General features: G+C 35.6%; 1 protein-coding gene across 4 annotated transcripts in view; it reads right to left on the bottom strand.

Annotated features, from left to right (window-relative positions):
• The window catches only part of PCDH11X (protocadherin 11 X-linked), a 520173-nt gene that overhangs the window by 62993 nt on the left and 435747 nt on the right, over nt 1-21433 (bottom strand). Inside the window, exon 7 of one of the 4 annotated variants that reach the window (XM_074602027.1) lies at nt 6842-7351. The exons of the other annotated variants lie outside the window; for them this stretch is intronic. Coding sequence (XP_074458128.1) covers nt 7317-7351 — 35 coding nt within the window. The 3' untranslated portion in view covers nt 6842-7316. Of the gene's footprint in view, nt 1-6841; nt 7352-21433 lie in introns of those variants that run through there. 4 annotated transcript variants of the gene reach the window in all.

A 21433-nucleotide genomic window follows, 5' to 3' on the forward strand; every position in this document is an offset into this window, starting at 1 on the left:
TAGCCCTACTCAGAATCCCGTCTGTGGCACTCCAACACTGTGCACTTGGCATCAAGTGTACACGGGGGACAAACACAGCATCAAAACCTCTGGATAGCTGGGTAGGAACATGACAGTCTACACAATCAGATACATTTCATAGAGATATATCTTTCCAGACACTTTAATAGTTCACAGCCTTGGTGTTGATGAGCAGTAAGCTTGTACTTGAAAGTCACTCTTGTTTTCTACCACTTTGCTGATGCACAAAAATATATAGGCAATAAAACTAGCATTTGATGAAAAAGTATGAGTCCTCTAGTTGAAAGCATTTCCTATTTAATTCATGTTGAAGACATGACAAGAGAAATGTTTCCAAAATTTGAAAACTCTGTTTCTATCCTATTCAATTTTTGCACTATCTGTAACAGTTAACAATAAGCAAGTTAACTATGGTGACTTTTTTCCTGTAGAAATAAGTTAACTCCCCTTGAATCAGAATGTGCTGTAGACAAATGAAGCCTATATAATAATAGAAGTACCACTTCAAACCTTCTGAATGTAAGAGAAACACAGTCTTGCCATCTGAGGAAAAAACCTGTAACCAGTCCTAGGCGTTTTTTTCCTGTAAATGGTAGTTTGGGGGAATGGGGACTTTTCTGACTGCAGAGGCTGCCTTAGGTGCAGTGTTTAACCCCACCATACTGATGGAGCGGTTGTAGTAGGTGCAGTTCTCTGAAGCTCTGGCATAAACAAGATAGTGCAGCTACATGTGCTCCTTTCCTTGTTTTGTTAGTAATTAGAATGGCCACCATTCTTTGCACTCTCCTTTCTTGAACAATCAAGTGTCCACCCCCTCCAAAGTTGAAGATAGCATCTAAGACATTTTCTTTCATATTTTGCTTCACGCGTTCTATTTCTTTTAGTTTGGGGGTGGTTTTGGGTCCTTTTCTTAAACCTGTCATATGGTTAAAACAGAAAGCTTTTTTTTGCAGAATATATAGTTAGTACTTTGCATCTAAACCTCTGTTCTGCATTTTGACAGTAAGCTTGAATCTGGTAATCTAACAGAAGGAACAGAAGGAAAAAGCAGTCTCAGCAGACATGCTCCAACCTTGTGTTCGACCATATTAAGAATTAATACTTACTCTTGCCGTACAACCCAGCTTTAATAAAGCTACCTAAATCCTCTTGGCTGCTGCTTTGGCAGGGCAGCATCAATCAGAGTGCTCAACTTTTGTATTTGCTAATTCAATAGGCAGCCTGACAAGGCTTTCAGATCTGCGTTTATGGATAATGAGGCTTTTTACATAGTTTCAATTTTTGCTATGTTGACGGAAAAAAAGCATTTTTGAGAATGATGGATTTAGAAAATATTTTCATAATAAATGCTTCCTGCATATTGAATGCTTATGATAGGGCTAACCATTTGAACTTTCTTTCAAAACGCTTAGTACATCTTCAGGAACCTGGGACTTGGGATATGCCTCCTTTTTGTAACTTCACTGGCCATTTTTGACAGAGGAGAAGCCTTAGATCATCATTAGTTTAGAGCCAATATAAATCTAAGATTTCAAAACAGGAGAACAGGCTTCTTGTGTCTCTTGTCTTACGTTTTATATAACTTCTGCTTCTCTGGGGTAGTATGGAGTTTTCCTGTTCACTTCTTTTTCAGTACATAATTAATTATGTTTGGATCTTGATTGGAAATTTTGACCTCTGAAGTGTTTCAGTTTTAAAAATACCTGTAGTGATCAAAATAGTTCTGATTTAAAACTCATTAACATTTAAGATTTAAAATCAAGAGTCTTTCAAGCCTAACTTCAATCAGCAGTTAAAGACTACCAGTATATGTACGTTGTCCTGAATGCTGCTGTATGTTTCTACTAGGGTTAGATGATAAATAAGTGTAGCATGTATGCAGATAATGGAGAGATAAGACATGTTACTGTGATTTGCTTACTTAGCTGTTCTGACTTAATCAGAACTACTCATCTAAACAGGGGATATTACGCATCAGCAACAACACCTTTTGATGTATTAGTACTTCTCTTGCAATAGGTGTTTTTAACATGCTGTATGAGCATCAGTTCAGCTTCATATCTGTCTATTATCCTCCAGGTAAGCTTGATTCCAGCGTGTATACACTATGCATACTTCAACCAGTATGCTCACAAAGATGGTGAGGTGGTTCCCCTGTGTCTCTGTACTTTGACATTTAATCCCTGGTAAATATTGTTCTGTGTAATTTTTTGATGAAACATCATTTCAGAGGCTGTACCCTTTTGTCAACTCTGCAACCAGTTGATGTTTGGGACTGCACAGAATGGCATTTATTTAACAAAAAAACCTCCCAAACAGAGTTAGGAACTCTTAAATTACAGTGGAAATTGAGAGTGTATGAATATACAGCCTCCTCTCTCACTCCTGATTTTATTTCCTCACCCTGCTTGCAAAGCCCTTGTCTCTGTAACCTGATAATTTAGTTGTTTCAAGCTCTGCATCTTTTGACATTTACTAAGGTCCTTCATTGATTTATCTTAGTTAAGTACATTCATACGTTGACAGCTCTTGATAGTTTATTCTTATCTGCCCAATCGTGGCTGTACAACCCAATCTCTCTCAATCTTCAGTGAAAGAAATTACCGCAAATCAAAGCCCTTAGGTAACAAAACAGGAAACTTAGTGGGCAGACTTTGCAAACTGAATCACCTGTTACCTTTCTAAAGCAGGTTTTCCTTACTTCTTCCTCAGTTTTTGAATCAACCTGAAGAGAGCCCAAATGGCTTTACTATTTAATAAGATTCAGTTGCGTTACTAGCTGTATTTATGAGGTTAACTTGTGGAAAAACTTCCATAAACAGACAAATTTACACCTTGCTGTTTAAGAGCCATCCTTCCTACTTGCTCAAGTCATGAATGGTAGTGCTGATACTGTCAGGGAGTTAGTCTCCTGTAATACCCAGGTGAATGTAAATGCCTGTTCACATTAAAAACCATTTCTCATCCAATATACAGTGTTGCTCAAAATGTGAGTTTGTCCCCTGCTGCTCCTGAGTCATCCCTTCACTTCACATGCTTCTTTTTGCCCAGGGGCATGCTGGTTTCTATTCATAAAAGCTTCACATCAGTGTCCCACTGCTGCCTAATTGCAGCTAGGAACTCAAAAGAGTAGTACTGTGGCTTTTTCTAATGGGTTGTGGTTAGAAATTCCCATGCATAATATGCTGTGGCAGGATATCAGATTCCTGTCACACAACAAAATTCTAGTCAGCCATTTGAGTTGTAATTGTGTTAACAGCAAATGGGCTGTTGCTGAATTCTTTTTGCCCAGTAACAATTTGTAAAACTATCACAGAGTTTACGAAGTAGAAGAATAATAATATTTTAACTAAATGTGTCTATATTTTTCCCTGCCTTGGAAGTACTGTATGCATTGCCATTTCTAAGCCTTGTAATGCAGTGAGTTACTGACTCCTGCACTCTCACCATGACTGTAGGTCAGAGACGGTGACAGTTTTGCAGTCTTGAAAAACCTCACTGATCTCTGAAGCCCTGTAATGACAGTAGATTTAGACAATTATCAGCATTTTTAGCTTCAGTCACTATAGGGTTTGTGACTCAGTCATAAAAATAATCATGCAATGCTGAAACCTGACATACGAGCTCTAACTTGTAGAGCTATTAATATTGAGTTATGCATTTTAAAAGGAAGTCAACAAAACATTTTTCACATTGTAAGTGTATGACAAAGAACAAATCAGTGTGGAAGCTATTATTATTACACCCTTTTATTGTCAGATCTGTTTCCAAAGAAGGTATTTGACAAGGTGAAGCAATACAGATGACTGCTGGTTATTTAATGCAGTATTGTTGGTTTGCTATGTACATACACCTCCAAGCACAATGAAGCTTTGATTGTCCTTGTATTACATACAATCGTTAAATAAAACAAAAAATAGACTACTTAAAAACAAATGTTATACTTTGAACTTTGTTTCTTAATCCTTGGATGTCCAAAAGAAGTTGACTGAAAAAAGGTATAATATTGCTTTATACCAGTCTAACTAGTGGCATAATAAACAAGAGATATGATGTCAGAAATTACAATTACATAAACTATTAAAAATATTTTAGATTTTCTGTATTGGAATAACAACATAATAATATCTTGTTATAACCGAACAAATTAGTGGTAACTAAGAGTACAAGTTTTTGTAATATCAACGAGTGAAAGCTACACCAGCATTGTCCTTTTTAAAGAAGCTAATATCATTACATAAAAAATATAGAGTTACAGATAGATTTATTACAGGCTTTTGTGTTTAAACTTTGTTTAAAGTTTAACATTTAGAGGACAATCAGACTTTTTAACGATTTTAATATAATCCTAGAGGATTTCCTAAAAGTATACATGACCACCAAAGGCATATTTTTCATGTGCTGGAAAGCTTCTACTTTAAGATCTTTTTTCTCTTCTTTCTCCAACAATTGTTTGGTTATGGCCAAAAAGCATTAGACATAACATGTATAGCAGCAAAATCTAATTAACATCCATATATAATTCACTGAGACAATATTCTTGATATATCTGGAGCACTTGAAGGTTACCTAGCCACACACATTAGAAATGCTAAACTTAAAATTTTTAATTAGAGATGACATTGGTCATCTTAGTTCAACTAGAAAACTTGTTTGCTCTCAAATTCTATTGCCAAATTTCAGTGGAGAAAAAAAACCTACTTGTAATATTAAGATTCATGTGTGACCTCTTGTTTCTTGTCTTTTAAATTGAATATGAGCTAGAAAACAAGTTTTACTGATTAACTGGTTGATAGGTACTCCGAAAAACTTAATAATGGTTATAACTGGGATCTATAAATGAAAATATCTAAACTGCACTAAGCATATGATCGAGCACTGTTAGTTCTACAGATGGATCTTGCATTATAAAAGGAAGATAGAAGGACAAAAATAAAGCAACCAGAGATGTTTCTTTAAAGCTCCAAGTGCCAGATTTATGGAATCTACACCATTATTCACTTTTATGCCTATTTTCACCTTTCAGTGTCTGAACTCGAACGTACACATTTATCCATTCTATGTCCACATCCACTTGGAGTATGAATAGACTTCATCTGATACCAAGAGTCCAGAATCTTACCTAGTACAATCATCCATTTCTAAAAAAAGACCTTATTGTTTTAAAAATTGTTTTCCTTTTTGCATTTTGACTGCTGAATTCAATATATATGAACACATTCATAGCAGTTTCAAAAGAAGTACTTCCCCATCAAAATACAGGGTTAAGTGGGACCAATCAATATAAAATATACAGCAGGGATATAAAAATAAAAAAGTTCAGGTCAGATACTTTAAGAGCTATAAAATGTCATAGTTAATTTTTCATTCATCTAGACTGGAGAGGGACTACTGAATTATCTATGAAAGTGAACTGACTTTGATAATTTGACATCAATGCTCCATAGCATTATCCAAAAAAGTACAGCCATTCCATTATTTACTATCTTACATGCACTATCTACTAACTAATATATATACATGCACACAGAATCAGTGAGTCTTCCAAATTACAATATTATAGTGCAGTATTAATTTTGGGAAATAGAGAAGAAAATGTAGTGGATCTAAAGGATTTATGTACATATATGCTGTCTTACTGTCTCTCTCGTGCCATGTATGTAATGCTCTCATAAGCCATGCAAAACTATTTATATGCTGAGACTAGTTTGGCCCATTGCAAATTAAATAATTGTTTTCTACAATGTTAATCAACTTATTGAAATGAACTTCAGCAAACAGCACTTCCTCTGAACTTCATTCTGCCTATTCAATTGCCAAATTGTTTTCCTCAGCTTCAATCATTCAAGTGACTGTTGTTTAAAAAACAAACAAAAAAAAGGCCCTCGCTTGTTAAAAGTCCTTTGGAAAACCTTCTTTTGGTTTTGTTCATCTCAAGTATTCAGCTTCAGGCTTTTACAAGCCAAATAAAAATAATTACTAGCCCGTGGTAATGGCTACTCTCATACTGAAATTGCAAACACTTATGCAAATTTCCTGTCCATCAACTTTAAATAAGACAGGTCTGTAACTCACAATGCAAAAAATCTGAATATTGCCTACAATTTCTAACTATTAGACAATCTTTTGCTGTCTTAGACCTTACACTAGTGATATTTTCTCCTTTGTTTGTACTGAGACGTTTTTCTAACTTGTCTTGGTGGTAACTATGGTGACAGTGATGTCAACGAAGAACAGATCAAAATACATCAGATAGGAGAGAAATGATGAGACCCAGCCAGAGATGTATGGAGATTGTGTGATTCTTGGTATGTTAATTTGTATTTAATAATTAATCAATCAAATTAGGATTTCACTTATAGATATACAAAAATACTGGTACCTAACTGGCAGCCATCACCTTTCACTGCCTTGAAAATGAATTCAGGATTGGATTACACAAAAAATAAAAAAGCATCAGTCATACTAAGCACCCATCTGGAAATTAAATGTCAAAGATAAATGTGAGAGAGGGGAAAAAAATCAAATCAGAAAGTCAGTGTGCTTACAGGAAGACACAGACTGTTCTGAACAAAATTACCAAAGAAATGAGATATTTGCTGAATGCCAAATACTTGCATTTGTTTTTTTTATAGTATGACCACCTAAGTATCTTTTAAAATATGATCTTTTTTTGTAAACTTTCATAAAAAAATTATTCCTGTGAAACCTTTCAGAATAATTCAGTTCAGGAAAAAAGTACGCTTACACTTCCATTTTACAGCTTACAGATTGCAATTTATTGACATATAAGGAAAAAACTTTAATCATTATATCGGCACATGGATATGTTCTTTCCCTTCTGTTTTTTAAGTGGATTTCTCCCTTCTACATGAACCTTGTGAGTGATTACAATTACATGACTGATCAAAAGGGCCACATTGTAAAACGCAGAACTTCTATATACTTTTATGGCACATAGCAAGTTACCAGATTTATATGTGAAATACTAGGAAACCCATAGATAAATAGATCTGAAAAATGGCTAGGTAGAACTATAGCTCCATTTCCTTTAAACTTTAAGGAAAAGTAAGGGTTCTTCACTGCATAACTTCAAACAGACTTTTTGGCTTCCTTCAAACAGGCTTTTTTAATTTCCGTCACAACTATTGACAATCTTCATAATTATGTATGTGGAGATATTCAAACTTCTGTTGGAAGAAATCACCAGAGCCAGGCACATGGGTGGTTGCACAAAACCTGAGCATTAAGGAGTCTGTTGAAAGAGAAGTTCTGGCAGGTCTTCCCGTGATAATCTAAGGAGTTACCAGCTGCTTCTGCAATGCTTCTCCTGGAAGTTATCACACACAAAAGAGTCGGTGGAAGAATGGTGAGAACAGCTGGTGGCTTCATAGATTCTCACACCCACAGCAGTCGACAAAAGGAAACGTCTGCATGCATCTTCAGTACTTCAGTGCAAAGTCTGAGAATGGAACTTAATTCAACCTAGCAGTAAGATTCATCAGAGCTTACATATTAATACCCTCTGTCACCTGCTGGTATTTTTGTAATGCAAGATCACCTTTCTTAATGAGCTGGTAGGAGGAAAGCAACAGCCTGCCTGAGAAAGAGGGCTAAAATCAGCTCTCTCAAACGTTCTTTGTTGCACAGCATGCACAGACATATGTCTTTTATTTTGATGGACTTTATCAGTTGTTAGGCCACTTCTCATTTGTCTCAAACGTGAAGCTGTGAAATCTGGAAAAATTCACATCAAATTCAGTTTTGGGATCTTAATCACTGCTGGATGCAGAGGCTGAGTCCACTTTTGTCTGTTTTTATATGAGAGTCAGAGATGTATGAAACCAAAGTAATGAGAAATATATAGTTATGAAATGATGAATATGTCCTAAAACATCGATTTATTGCTGTAGTCCTTATTTCATTATAAACTAGGTCTTGATAGGATGAATGGTGCTGCTAACAGCTCTGCAATAACTTTCATGATACCTTCCTAAATCTGCAAGTATAAACAAGGTGAAAGTGTCATTGAATTTTATCACACACAAACATCAGAGGATGTAACACAATGACTAACCTGAACACTCCCTTATTTAGAGTAGGTGCTCATTAATGAGTGATTCAGACGTTATATGTCAGAGTTGAACTTTTGGGAAATAATCCTTTAATCTGTAAAAAGTTCTGGTATTTGACACAAATTCAACCATTTTGTACCTTATTGCTTTGCCCCTATGCTCAGAGCTAAGCCACCTCCATTTTGTCCTGAGAATTTTTCTCACTTAGAAGAAAATTAGTGCAATATCAAATGCAGTCATTTTTATTTTCTGATGGTAGCTGTGAATCAAATGTAAACTAGCTTAGTTAGACTTGATCCAGTCTGGCTCTTTTTTCCATACAGCAGGAAAGCATTCTTATAAAAACACTGTACTTTGCAAACTAGATTTTGGTAACTCAGTTAACTTCTTGAAAAAACTTGAAGAAAATGTAGCCGACCTGATTTTGAAAAACAAATAGTAAAAACCGTTAAGTCAGGGTGTGCAATTTCTCTGAAACTTTTAGGAGAATGCTTATAGGTGTTATAGTACAAAGGTGAAGTTCAGATTGTTTTTACTTTAAGTGACAATGTAGGAAAGAAATTTGCTAATTAACAAGCAGGAAATATCCTGAGATAGCCATTAGGGAGTAATCTCTATGAAAGCACTACGATAATCAATTAGCAGGGATGCATTCTTTATTATGTTTAAGCAATGGGAACGGTATACGCTGCAATACTAGTATTGAATTAATAATTTGTAAATAAGACTGTGGGTAGAAACTGCAATGTGCAATCCTTATAAAGAATCCACTCTAAAAGCAATTACACATTATATTTACTTTAAATTTGGCATTTTATGACCTTTAACCTAAACTAATTAAACTCAATAATAAGAATAAAAAACACAGTGTCTGCCCAGTATAGAGGCACTTAAAAAATTACTTTTGCTATAGAAGTGGTCACCCAGAATCATTAACGTGAAGAACATGACCAGTCACTAGACGTAAATACTTATGCAATTTCTGCTGCAGAAATGAAAGCACTTTTTAAATTATTTTGACCACATACAGGGAAGTAGTAGAAATATAAACATATTTATCATGCATTTTCTTGAAGCACGCAATTCCAGCATTCATCGGCATCCATATGATGTTCACTAACAGAATCCTTTCATAAATAACACTACTGGGTATGACATTTTATTAAAGTTTCACTGCTCTCAAAGTCTTTCTCCAGGAAAATATGGTTTCTAATCTAAGAATTAGATTCTTTCTAAGATTCTTTCTTACGGGTACAATAGAGTAGCTAAGAGCAAGGAGTGACCTATATGACTCCTAGAGACATTGGCTTCAATAGCGATATTGCTGGACATCCACTACTTTGGCTTCTCCACAAAGCACTTCACATAGCTTGCCCTTTCCAGGTTGTAGTTAAGACAGCCTTTCCGGTGGCATACAAAAATACTTATTGCTTTTCCCATTCTGCTGGGAAGAACAACAAGACTTGTCTTGGATTTCCTACATAAATAAAGATCAAGAATAAAATCTTTACTTACAAAGTGTTGTGCTGCTTTTCCAGTGGCATTTCAATTTTCACTCTAGATGACCTCCAGAGGTTCTTTCCAACCTACGTGTTTCTGTGGTTCCAGTATTATATTTGCAATGTTTCCTCCAGTATTGGAGAAGTTTAACATGCTGGTCGTAAACGATATTACAATGATGTGAGAGTAGAGCTATTGAAAGTGGTGCTAGCTTGTTAGTGCATAAGCATAAATGAAACGATAAAAAGACTTTTCCACAACTCTGACTAGTTTTTATCCAGAGCCATGTCATCTTGGAGAAGAGGGAGAATGAAATTTTAATGTTAGATTTGTAGCTATTATCACATATCCAATGACAGATATGCAGATGATTTTTCATATACTGGGTAAGTGGTGTGCAAGGAAGCCACTAGTGCGTATCGCTTGCTTTTACTGGCACATCCTGAAATTGAAGGATGACTTCCTGCCTCAGGGTTTATTTATATTATAGTACTACTGAAATAACTAAATAATCAGACGTTGCTGTCAAGAAAGTTATTATTTAGCCAAATCAAGTTATATAGAAATAAGATTTTCTTACTTTGCCATACCCGTGCCTGTTAGGATCACAGAGTAATAATGTGATAAAGCACATCAGTAAATCACTCTCAAGAGTAACTACACTTTGGGCCTACACCCAGTTACTTCGCATTTGCTGGATGAGAAGTTTCAACATTGTTTTCTCTGACTCTGTGAGAAAAAGCTCTTAAAATATGTATTGGTCTCTAGTTCTGTCAGTATGGCACAACTCTAAAACATTTTCTGCATACAAATTTGTAGCTGTCATCACAGTTCTGGCATAGTGCTGTTTGGGTGTCTGTATGTCCCAGTTAGATTTGTGGTGTATGTGACATGCAAACATTCTGTGCAAACACAATAAATCTGATGTGTCCAACATCAGGTTTACTTTGCATGCAGAACTTGTTTGCATGGAAAAGGTGCACTTTCTCTGAAAATCTGATGCTGGGCTGGTGGGTCTTGGCGATTCCTTCACTGCAGAGGCTTGAGGCCCTGAGCAGAGACCATACAAACCCAGAATGTAAGTAGCTGCAGTTCTGATTTTCTCTGGGTTTTTATGATTAATCTTGGATTCCTTCATGTTAACCGTGAATTAAGTGGAAGAAGAAAGAGGTTGTTCTGAGGCACCTGTAACTTTTGGCTCACTATCACAGTTTAGCTACCAATGTAGCAGTGTCCATTTCCAGGACGAATAATATAATTATCAATTAATTTAGGAAGAGCCTTCAACAGTAAACACTACTCACTAGGCTACAACTCCGCTCATTGCTGAGTGCCTTAACAGGGGACGCCAGAAAAGGTGGATCCCAGGCTGGATGCTTTTGGCAAGCTACTTTCTTCACTTAGTTCATGAGGAGGCAGACTGGCAATTTGACAGGATTAGAACTGAATTTCATTTTAGCTTTTAATCATCCATTCATTCTGATAAGCTGAAGAAGACAAGTTACCAAAAATGACCAAAATACGTAGAAAAGGTTTTTACTAAATTCAGCCTTACATCCTTTCTCTCTCACATTGTTTTTCAGCATATTCTATATTAATAGTGGCCCTCAATAGTGAAGAAATTCATACATGTTAATTTTGAAGTGACTTATTAATTTTCACGAAAAATTGTATATACAATATTCGATATACCTTAGCCAAAGGCATCTATCCTTAGAACATGCCTTGTTAACTTCCCAAGGAAATGGGATCCAAAGATATTACCACAGATGAAGCATCTAGTGACGGAGCCATTTTTCGAAATGCCTTTGATTGAACTGCATTGCTACAGCAGGTATGCAAGAGTGCACGCTGAATGCATTTTCAAAGTGACCCTGTCAAACTCATAGTGACTCTATCTTCTCTCTCTGAACTTTTGATAAAATGCTCATGATTACATGCTGATTTTGTCAGAAACTCCATCCAGGCATGAACAGTGTATCTACTGGCAGCAAGGTCATGATACAGCAAGTTTCCATCCCACAAAATAACCTACTATTAAGGACTCATTTTTACCAATTTATTGCCAAAGCTCCTGTGGAATGTATCTATAGATGTTTTCCTTTTATACACAGCTTAGCAGATGATCTGGTATCCAGTGAATTCTAACGACTCAGAGAAGTGCAAAGAAATGCTACTTGTATACAGTCTGTGTTAAAAAAGCATCCAGATAGCACATACGGCACTACATTTTCAGGCATTGCTGGTAGTTCAGTTTCTCACACCTCTAGCATTTTAACTATCCATATTATCACTGACTGCATTTATCTTACAAAAATCAAAATGGTGACAAACCAACTTCCATATATTTTTACCACTTCTGCACATTGATTTGTTGGAATGCAAATATCTGCTATTAACGGGGCATCATCTTGTATTCAAATTTGATATTCCCTGTTAAGCCTAGTTGTTCTTTTTTTGGTTTCTTTTTCTACCTCTTCTGCTTTGTTTTTATTCTAGTCCAAATAGAATAGGAGAAATGGGATTGTATTGTATTGTAATCATTGTATTAAACAGACTTATGACAGTGAGGATATTTTTGAGACATACTATATTTTGCTTCACTTTTATTCATTCTTAGAATCTAAGTGCTTATTCTTTCTCCACTTCAATACTTTCTTTTAACTTTTGTTTCCTCTCTCTTTGGAAAAAAATAAAAAAAGTAAAAACAGACTTCTGTTTCATTCTGGTAGTGCTTTAAATTCATCAACAGAAACCAGAAGAACAACTGATCACTGCTTGTGAAAAGCTGCAACAATTTCTAAATCACAATGTATTCTCTCTGACCAGATTTTAAGATGTTCCCCACAAAAATTCAAATAAATGTATTCTCTGGGAGGGGGTTTGGTTTATTTTGTGTCTGTTATTTTAAGTCCTCCCTCTTTTTCTTCATAGCACTGTCCTAATCCATTATCCTACCCATTGTTTTTCATAAAAATGTAATTACATAAGTGGAATTGCTTGATACAGATGTCAAGAAATGTATAACATACTTTTCACAGAACATACTGTAGTCCTGAACTGATTAAAACCAGCAGAAATGGCAAGAAAGGATGAAAAATAGCTCATTTATTTTTCTGTTAATAGATTTGAACCACAACACCACCATAAACTTTTATGATCTACAGCAGAAACTAGCCTTTACCTATTGAGGCACAGGTGAATGTCCCTCAATGCAAGATGTTATTTGCATTACTTCATAATTGCATAGTCTACTTTTTTTTTTGAATGGGCCAAAACAACTGGCAGTTTCCATGGGCCTATTGAATGCTGAAATCTAGAGTTTGCACTTGAACCATCTGCCTCTAAGCCCTGTGTCACAGAGCTCTTCAGCCGCACAGTTTTCCCTTTTTCTCCATGTTAGGTCATAAAACCACAAATGAAAAAGGCTGAACAGAACGTTATAGGAAATTAGTAAAGACTGAAGGGAAACATTGTGTGTCATCGCATTTTCTATAAATTGCATTTTTCATCCTCTTTTACTGTGTATCTCTTACTTTTGTTTCCTGAATTTAATCTAATTTTAGCAGTTTTCTATTTTCTACGGTCTAAATAGTCATTTCTCCTTGACACTTAGGCAGTTTTACCTGGCAGGGCATTAGGGGGTAAATGCTTTTAATGAAACTCCTTCACCTGTGCTGTATATTATTTTAACTTGCTTCTCTCTCCCCAGGGAAGAAAGAGTTGTGTACCCTACAGGGTGTCTTTTGGTTTACTATTGAGCCTCTTTTGCATAAAAACAGGCATCCGAGTACAGTAAGAAAAAGTACTTATGCCATTCCTGAGATTTAATACTGTGTTTATGAAGAGTCCTATTGCTATTTTAGGAAGAAGGTACAAAAGGTTTGTTAAAAATAGAAACAAAAATCATTAGGTAGTAAAGACACTGACACTATGCTTTGATCATTTCACGGAATCCTTTGCATCCTGAAGAGGTTGTTGATAAAGCAGCCTAGTGCAACTATTTAAAATAATTGCTACAGTTTGGAAAGCTTTCAGTGTTTAGCTGTGTAAAGTGAGTAAACTTCTGATAGATGAGTTTCCTTGAGACAGCTTTTATGAAATACTTAAGAAGCCAATTCTGACTGAGTCATTGAGACCTGAGGAAATATTTCATAAATACTGAGCTTTCTTAAAGTCTTCCCCTTTGGCCCTCCTGTCTTCTCAGAGGAAAATAATTGCTTAAAATTATTTACTTTATAACTTCACAATCCCACCACAATATACAGTGTAATCACATAAATACTTTACTTGTACACTGACTTTGCTGTGCTACATAAGATGAGAGAAAACTTTTCTGTATAGTCTGAGTATTAGAGATTGACAGACCTATGTTAGAATGATATCTGTCAGGACAGGACAGATTTCATATAAACACGAATCCTTGCACAGTAAGTTGACTTGAAGGCCTGTTACTGAATTAGAAATCTATTTTATATAACATAGTGTTTGATGTACTAAAATATGACATGGGTGACAACATCACTAGTGGAACCAACCAAAGTATGTTAAAATAGCTACTTAGTCATTTCAGAAGTGTGCCCTGACATATGTCTTGTAGTATTGCCAAGGAATCTTTCTGCCATTTCTTAGCCACCTCCAGCACTGACTTTAAGTCAGAAAGCTTTCATACTGCTGCAGCTGTCAGCCTTGTATTTCTGCAATGAGGTCATTCTCGAGTTTTCTCAACCTTGAGGCTTTCCAAGGGAAAAGCATCTGATCTTTAAATCTCTAGTGACCTCTTGCTCATCGCAGATTTGAGAGTAACACATACCTTTGTTTTAAAATTGAGATTCCTCCTAATGATAACAATTGTGAAACATTGCAGTTTGGAAACTGGTTTATAGATTCTTCCAAGACCTGTTCTCTTTTCATCCCTTGGTTGGAATTACTATTACTTTTGTTCCTTCAAATGGTATGTATTACCTCTTACTGTGTGATCTTTTAGCCTAGTGGCATAGACAATGACAAAAGCAAGAAAACAGTTTTTTCACACTTCTGTACTAGTCGGAGCTGACCTACCTGACCTTCAGCAAACAGTAAGCTTCTGTCAGTATGACAGTAAGACCATCAGTCTGAATTTATCCTCGGCCTACAGGCTAAAGAGTGACTTTATAATGCTGCTTTGTGTTACGGACTGTAGGAACTGCATGGCATCCTTAATTTGCGAACTCCAACCCAACAGTGCTCATTATTGTGCAAGTAGATGAACCTCCTTAATGGCTATGTGAGTCAAGTTCAGTGTTCAACTACAAAGCACAAGTATTTTACAGATTCTGCTCAAGATCTGTAGCATTTGCTACATAACTAAGCTTATTTAAAATATTATCAAGGTTTCTATTTCAGAGAAGACATTAGTACTCCATATATATGTGTGCATGCATGTGTGTACATGATATATACTGTGTAACTCTTTGTTACTTTAGTAATATCCTTTATCATTCTAACAAACTCATTTCAATTCTGCCCTGCCTGAATTTCTTTGTAGCATTTTGCCTTTTTTACCTCCTGTCTCCCATTCCATCTGGAGAAGATACATGATAGTGTTATTAATTAACAGCCATACTTCGTGGTATGCTTTCACGTTCAATGAAGCTATTTGATTTTATTTCTATCTATACAACTTTTATATTTGGCAGAATTGGGCTTTTTTGTAATTTAAATTACATTGTACTTGAGTAGTATTTTTTCGTGCAACCTAATAAAACTTAGATAACACAAGCTTAGAATGAAATACTTTTTTTGCTTAATTAAGGGTTGGTGTCTCTCAAATAGTGGTGTTATAATCGCATGAATCTGATATGCAACAAAATCAACAGAAAGTGTCTCAGGTTTTCATGCCATTGACAGTGATAAGTTGATTATTTGTAGGTAGAGGTTCAGCTAGCATTTGCCACTTCCCCAACAATAGATGTTTTTCTGCAGTAGTATCTCAGAAAGCAGTATCCACTAAAATTGTCCTATCCCTGTTTTCACTTGCTTTTTGAAGTGTTAACACCAGCTGTGAGAATATTCACAACTTCCTGGAGCAGGAAGGGGGGCATTACTGCATACAAGTACATTTTAAGGTATTCCACATACTCCTCAAATACAAACATTTAAACATCATTATATAAAGACTAGCAAATAAAAATATAGTGCTGATACATTTAATAAAGCACAGATAGTAGAATACAGAAGAATAGGTATAAGAAAAAAATAAACTGAGCTTTTTTTCTGGTCTTATATTTATCTTTCAGAAAATTATATATGGTACATTTGAATAATAAAATACCTGAAAGAATGAGAACTATTTTATTAATTTACTTTTTCCCGCCATTTTCTGCCTCAGCTGTCAGCAGGGTGTATCTGACTCAGCTGTATGTTGAATTCTTGCCTTATGGTAAATTTAATTGCACTGAACAATTTGAAATGTATTTCAATAACCAAGAATTTGTCCGAATTAGAAACATTAAAACCGGTTCCTGAGAAACAATGACAAGACTCATGGACCTTCCATTTCAGGCTTCCGAACAGAACATCCTCATGTGCATGCTTATAGTATTAACAACCAAGCGTAGTCTTTGTCATAATATCGCTCAAGAATTCCTGGATATTTTTTGTGAGAAGCTTCCAGCAGTTACCTAGCATGCTAGATTTGAGCAAGAGTTAGAAGTCTGACAGAATTACCATCATGTGTAAAAAAGTTTCGTAACAAGCAGAGTATTGGGCAATGTTAATGAGGAGACAGAACTATCATACGGACTTACATATTAGACATGGAAGTATTTTCCATTTTATAATAATTTTTAAATGCAGGAATTGCTAGTGTAATTTCTTCATGTGATTATCTGAATAATAGGCCAAACACACAAGAATAAAAATAGAAAAACTGTTTTAAAACACAGCATGTTAGCAAAAAAATACGGAACTGATTTCCTTTAAACTTACTGTTTTTTCTTTTTCAGTGACAACTACTAAACACTCCAAAACTGACACTTTAAATTGCATAGGTAAATAAGTACAGAATTAGTATATATGCCAAAGTACAGGAGGTTTTTGTATATTTACATAGTTCAAGACCAAATTTCTTTTGGTCACATTTTTTCCAGTGCTTATTTTTTGGCTGACTCTTACCCATAAAAAGTTCCAAATTAAAGAGGCACTTGTTTGACACATTGTCTGCAGTAATGCCTCCAAACACAGTGATTTGCTCAGTATTGACTTAAAGCGCAATTTATTCATTGAGAAGACTCTAAGGAAAACTAGGATGCTTCAGGAATAGCATGAAGTATTGACCTAATCCAACCTTGCCTAGACAAACTAGCAATATCAGAATTGAAATAGTGTATCTGGAGGCAAGAAGAAAAAAGTCTGGTGCCTCTACAGTTTACATATTCTTTCAAGTAGCAGTATAAAATAAAGCCTGAACTGCTTCTGCAAAGCAAACCTTCTGGCTATGTGCAAATTTCTGCATAAAATTCTCGTAGCAGATCCTGAGCTGACACAGACTTCAGACACAGTAATTTACATCAGCAGATGATCTAGCTCTGCTTGGTTTTTTATGCTGCAGTGTGACAGAAAGATCTGGAACTGCATTTCAAACAACCAGCTTATGAAAACCATTTCCCACACAAGTCACTGACCACAGGAAGATCACCACAAGATCTGAAATTACTGAGCAACACATTTTGGCCTCCAGCACAGATTTTCACAAACACAAAAAGACCTAAGCCAGTAAAAGGAATCCTTATTTCTCTGTAAAATGTAAATCATTGCAGAAGCCATACTTGCAAAACAACATCATCATCATATTATGACCTCTACTAAAGACAGATAACACAAAAACTGTAAGAATTTACCTGATGACAACCTCAGAACAATCCATTTCTCCTACTGACATAAGCTATGGTGCTGGAGAACATTTTTTGATTCTGAAATACTAAAATGACTATTCAAAACAAAAACAGCAGAAAATCCAGAAGTTCTGCCTTGTTAGAAACTTCATTTCACCTCAATTACAAATGAAACACAGACACTTCCTAATATTGTCAGTACATACATTTCAGGATTTTAAAAAAATAATATGTGTCAAAATATTTTCCATTTGAATTCAGCTCATTGTCTTGTGGTTGTTTGATATTAAGGAACATTTCTGATAGGTGTAGTGCTTCACAAGAGCTACAGAAAGCTTTCTCCTTTCCCATTCTTTGAAAACCTTTTGCTGACTGTATCTCCTATTTGTAGTATTCTCTCACCTAATGAGATTTTTTTGTATGGTTTTATTTTTAAGTTTTAAAACACACTCTGCAGTTTATGCTTTAAAAGAATCATTTTATTTTAAGGGAAATTGTAGTCCTTCTGTTGGTAACCCAAAGAAAATGTGACCTGAACTGCAGCTTCTCACAGCTGATGAGAGAGGTGAGCTAACAGAGAAAGTGTTTCACATTCCTGAGAACTGAACGAGAAGTGTTTGAAATTCAAAATAAATTGCATCAAACCGACATGAAAATTATGCTTGTCCTATTTTATTGATTTAAAAAAATCAGATTTTTAACATAAAAGCCCTTTCTTATTTTCACATTACAGCAACTTAATTTCCTGTAATGAAATCATGCCTTTAGAAGATCATGAGAACAAATCAAATGGAAAACCCAAGAAGTGCATGCACTATTTGGTGCCACCTGAAGGAACACCTGTTGATATTCTTACAGTAGTGACTTGATTCTGCAGTTTTTAATGAGGAGTGGATTTTGTAACACTAGTACGTACTCTTGAAATAAGAAAAGATTAATAAAAATCACCCACGGGATAATGGTTTCTACCTCCAGGTTTACCCTGACTTGGTACCGCAACATCAATCACCTTGTCACGTGGAAGGGCTGGAGCAGAAAACACACACACACACACATACAGATCCACACAGCTCTTAACCCAATCATGAAGTGAAAGGTAGTACTTTACACACCATTACTGAATCTGCAGTAGCAATCTGTGCTGAACCGCAAATCGAATACCAGCACTGCAGACAAGCAGCTGTGGCGTCCTGTACAGCAGAGACAGGGTTGGAGCCTGGCATTTCTTCCTGTTCTTCCTCCGTTTGCGTGTGTTTTGTAAGGACTGCGCATCTTTTGTTTTCAATACACCCTTTTTTATCTTCTTTTCACCATAAGATATTTGCAACATGTTTGACATGCATATGTGTTCTTTGTTATGGCCTAAAACCAGTTCCACCCAGCTTTCATTTCTTTAGTGAATATTAACTGGCTGTTTCTGATCTGGATTTATAGGTTTGGGATCTCTAGTGACTGTTCTTCCCATGCATCTGCTGTCCTCCTTCGCTTGTACCCTTAGGGACCCTTGCTATACAGTAAGCTACAATAATTTGTTACATGCTTTTTTCCAAAGTGTGACTTTTTTTTTTTTTACCTAGCTCTATAGGCCGTATTTTCATGTGTGTAGCCAACTGTTACTTTTTAAAAGCTGATTCAGCAGCAGTTTGGGTTATATATAAGTACAGGTAATAAAAGCAGAATTGTATCACAAAGTCTGTACTCCCCCTACCCATCTCGGATAGACAGCTTTTTTCCCATAACCTGCAACTGTCCCTAACCTCTGCCTGAGGCCAGGGAATGGGCTGGACCAGAAGGTCTCTTGCAGTGGGGAGAGTCACGTCATCCACCTCAGCTCATGGCTTGCTGGCCCGAGCTCCCTTTCCAGCCCACAAGCCCCTGCATACAACTGCCTACTGCACGTTCCTGTCATAGAAGAGATTTTCTTGGAAGAGAAACAGTGAAATAATGTTCTTTAATAAAGTTTTGAAAGAACAAAATGTTAAAAAAGTCTGCTTAGGCTTATTGCACTTGTAATGAAACAGGTTTTTCTTCATTATTCTTGTTACTCCTCTAGGTCACAGTGAATCTTTTTTTCTGGGGGAAGGGCTTCTCCTGTTCTCATTTCTAAATCAGTATCAGTTGTGAAAGAAGATAATAGGTCAGTTTCTATCTAAAGTTAAATGAAAAGTAAAGTTGACTATTTTCTACCTGAAGTCACATGAAAAACACAGTATTTGAGATTACAGAGTCATAAATTTAATCTTAGACTCCGAGTAAAATGTTATTGAATCATATATGGACAATAATAATCAAGATCATACAAATGATTATTTGATGTTTAAGGGCATTCTTATTGAAAAGTTGAATTACTTTAATGCAATAATCCTACACTTTAGAGTGAGCTTTATGGATATAGCTTTATGAATATGTATTGCGTAGCTGTTTTTCTTTTTTAACTTTATATAAAAAGTCTCGTATGCTAATTCCCACTGCAGAGAATCTCTGATGAGCCCTGAATTTACTTCTAAATTATACTCTTATTTATTATGGACTAAACTTAAAACACACTTTCTCAATGTTCAAGAGCAAAATTTACTGTACGAAAGGTCAAATTATGTGGAAGAGCCAAAACAAAAAACACCACACTTGGAATATGCAGTGCCATAATGATCCAGTATCTGTTTTTCCCTGTAAACAATATTAATTTTAATAATGTTCTAATACCAATATCAGGTGCAAAAACAGTCAGTCTTTCCTGATGTATATTTTGTGTCATTCTGCTTACGGAACTCATATGCAACAGCTATCTTGTACTCACGTTGGTGGTTTCAATCAAAACTTTTAAAGACTAAATGAAATTTCCACTTGTAGGTTCAGGAAATATTAGTTTCAAAATCTTATTGTAAACTAGAATGTTTTGAAGACTGTGGTCGCCTAAAAGTTTCAGGTGCATATGTCAAAAATGAGATAGATACCTACCTACTTTGACTGCACTGCCAGCAAATTTTAAACTAACCCCTTCGGATTAGCTACAAATTGCAACTCTGTCTGCTCTAATGCGATTTCACTGAAAACCACAGAATTGCAGCACGTTGTTGTTCTTAAAACAGCTTAATCTACCCAATAGTAGAAGTTGATGTTTTAAAAGCCATTTCATTCCTCCCATGTCATGAAGTGTTTTAGAAACATTTTGTTTCTACAATGAAATTCTGTTGTATACAGATTGCATGATATTCCATGGTAGTTTTTCAAAAATGTATGCTGGATTTCGGTGAGCAATTCTCAAAGGTATTGGTGAAAAATATCCACAGACTTCACACAGTTTTGAAAATCTTGGATTTCTGCCTAGGGACTTTGATATAAGTGAATTGTTGTTTTTTTTACAAAGTCACCGAAAAATGCAACATAATTACTTGAAATGACTTGGTATAGAATACAGTGTAGGATGAAGTATTGTGTTTTATTTTTCCTCTTCCATTTTTGCTTATGTGATGAAACATCACTAGTATAAGAAGAAGATAATGTAGCATTGTAATTACTGGATAAAATACTTACACTGCCTCCAGGTAGGTGTGATTATTGCCCTACAGCTAGCCCTTATTTACAGTACTCTATATGCTACTTACTACTTGGAAACATTACTTAGCTTTACACTTTCAGATACTGTCCTAAAATTGTTAATGCCATGTTAGTGCCATGTTTAAGACAAATAGAAAACAGATGCAGACAAATTCCATAATAGGATGGAATAAGTAAATACAAGGAATGACAGGATATGGAAAACCAAAAAGAGCATGGCTGACTCGTAAAAGCATCTGATAGCTCAGGTGAGATGAGAATTACTTTCAAGTAAAAATGTGTGATTAAAAAGTTTGGTAGCAGTTTTAGCTGCGTGCAGAAGCTGGAGCGGGGTAAGACTGAGAGGAAAAGAGCTCCAGACAACCTTAATTAGAATACTGAATAAACCAAGAGAAAATGGAGAGA

The sequence above is a fragment of the Larus michahellis genome, chromosome 9, assembly GCF_964199755.1.
Source record: "Larus michahellis chromosome 9, bLarMic1.1, whole genome shotgun sequence".
Taxonomy (NCBI): domain Eukaryota; kingdom Metazoa; phylum Chordata; class Aves; order Charadriiformes; family Laridae; genus Larus; species Larus michahellis.